This window comes from Macrobrachium nipponense, chromosome 33, assembly GCF_015104395.2.
Source record: "Macrobrachium nipponense isolate FS-2020 chromosome 33, ASM1510439v2, whole genome shotgun sequence".
In the NCBI taxonomy this organism is placed as follows: Eukaryota; Metazoa; Arthropoda; class Malacostraca; order Decapoda; family Palaemonidae; genus Macrobrachium; species Macrobrachium nipponense.
In genome coordinates, this window is record NC_087219.1 from 30,647,915 (window position 1) to 30,650,414 (window position 2,500).

The 2,500-nt window shown below is 39.1% G+C and overlaps 1 protein-coding gene across 5 annotated transcripts in view; it reads right to left on the reverse strand.

Moving 5' to 3' along the window:
* Nucleotides 1-2,500, reverse strand: part of LOC135203061 (tubulin alpha chain-like) — a 75,762-nt gene that overhangs the window by 19,131 nt on the left and 54,131 nt on the right. For all 5 annotated transcript variants that reach the window (XM_064232662.1, XM_064232665.1, XM_064232664.1 and 2 more), the window contains exons 4-5: nucleotides 1,588-1,784; nucleotides 242-423 (exon numbers count right to left, since the gene is read on the reverse strand). In XM_064232662.1, coding sequence (XP_064088732.1) covers nucleotides 242-423; nucleotides 1,588-1,784 — 379 coding nt within the window. The remainder of the gene's footprint in view (nucleotides 1-241; nucleotides 424-1,587; nucleotides 1,785-2,500) is intronic.

The following is a 2,500-nucleotide window of genomic DNA, read 5'->3' on the forward strand; positions in this document are numbered from 1 at the left end:
TGTCTTGATTAGTGTATTTTTGGCAAATATTTTTTACGATCGGCACCCCCCAAAGTGGAGCCTACCCTTAAATCTTTACCTGGAGACCACCTGTCCAATCATTACGATTCAAGTTAGTATAAGTTGGCCTCTGTACACCGAGTTCCTTCGTTAAACGTGTTAAAATGTACTCAAACGTAACGTATAAAGAAAGTATAATTACAAATTACGTTGCCAAAGTGTCGAATCCTTAAATCTTTACCTGGAGACCACCTGTCCAATCATACGATTCAAGTTGGTATAAGTTGGCCTCTGGATACCGAGTTCCTTGCGGCAAAGGTCGTAGATGGCCTCATTGTCCACCATGAAGGTGACGTCAGCATGCTCCAAAGTGGTGTGGGTAAAGAGAATGGAATTGTAAGGCTCTACGACAGCTGTCGATACCTGCAACATGAAGATATGATTAACGGTGTCAGTCAGCACATAAGGCAATTGAATACCCATGAAAGAGGAATTAGGGGTAGCACTTTCATTCCTAAAATAAGTGCTGGAAACTTGTGAAAATTGTGAATATCAGACTGATAACAGTAACAATAGGAAAATATAATATTAAAACATTGATACTGTGATGATAATAGTAATAATAATGAAGTAATCGTTACTGGTTTTATCATTATTATTATTGAAAAAGAAACCCACAAAATCACTGTGTAACTTGTTTACTTCTAAGTATTTACATTAAGTTTTACTCCACACTCGAGTACTTTCAGGCCCTGTCTGTGGTCCATTTTCAAGAGATGTTAGGGATGTTAGCCTGGGTCAAGGCCCAGCAGTCTTCTGGAACTTCTTCTCGTTGATCTGTCATCTATGTGATGGCTGTTCTGGTTTTCTTGAGTTGCCAATCCCCTCTTGTCGCTCTGATATCCTGAGCTGATGGTCAATGGGATTAACCCTTGTGGTAAGGGTGTGGTCACCAAAAGTCTGTTGGGCAGGAAACCTAAACTCCAGGTCAGCAGGGTCAATCTTAGTTTCTTTTAATATCAAAGCTCGGCTTATGGGATCCCATAAGCCGAGCTTTGATACTGCTGGGCCTTGACCCAGCCTAACATCCCAAACATCTCTTGAGAATGGGCCACAGACAGGGCCTGAAAGTACTCGAGTGTGGAGTAAAACTAAATGTAAATACTGAGAAGTAAACAAGTTACACAGTGATTTTGTGGGTTTCTTTTTCAATCTTCAGGAAAAAAACTGAAAGAAGTTTTTGTTTGGTTCATTATTATTATTATTGAATACATTTTGCAATGTTTGAACCGTTCTGGTAACTCCATAAGCATATCGTCAATTCATGTAATTGCCATCGAAAAATAACTCTACGGCACACTCTACCCAGAGTTCACTTATGAATCTTCCTTCATTAGTTTCAAAATGCAGGGTGTCCATGAAGTCCCAGTACCATTCTGGGGAATAAATACTTGTAATGGTACCGGGACTTTATGGACACCCTGTATAATATAAACAAACACTCTCTGAAGACAAGATGTGCCACCTCTTAAACAAAGGTAGAATATACTGAAGAAATATTGAATAAATATAAAAATAATCCATCACCTGAGGAGCCGGATAGATAGAGAAGCAAAGTTTCGACTTCTTGCCGTAGTCCAGGGAGAGATGTTCCATGAGAAGGGAGCCGAAGCCGGAGCCAGTCCCTCCCCCGAAGGAATGGAACACGAGGAAGCCCTGGAGGCCGGAGCAAGCTTCCTGCTGCTTCCTGACGGTGTCGAGGACGACCTCGAGCTGTTCCTTGCCTGGAGGAGGAAGGGAGAATCAATGAAAAGCAGAGAAAATTTTATCATTATGTTAAGACAACAAATCTTCACGAAAATATATCCAAACCTTTCTTTAAGTTTATACTATTTATCCAAAACTAAACGCTTTTCCCGTTTGTTAAGGAATTTGACTTAAATCGAAGTAAACATCACTGACCTCGAAATTAATTTATTTTTATTGAATTCTTTTATTTGATATTCTCCCTTCTAAAAATAGATAACTTATATATATATATATATATATATATATATATATATATATATATATATATATATATATATATATATATATAGAGAGAGAGAGAGAGAGAGAGAGAGAGAGAGAGAGAGAGAGAGGGGTAGCTACGTATTCTATGACTTTTATTTCGTGAGTGTAACTACTTTAGACTTGTCCTAACAAATATTTCTGGTAACGAGGAACATAAATGCCATGACTCCAAACTGCATCATCAAGCAGGCCAAGGATCTTACTACAAATTTAATATGACCGACGATGGACAATGAAGCCTGAGAATGCGATACATCAGAGTGAACTGAACCGATCAGACTCCATCTTATTCGGCTCTGTATCCGTCTCTGTCGTTAAATTAAGTATATCTTAGTTTAACCAGACCACTGAGCTGATTATAACAGCTCTCCTAGGGCTGGCCCGAAGGATTAGATGTGGCTAGGAACCAATTGGTCACCTAGCAACG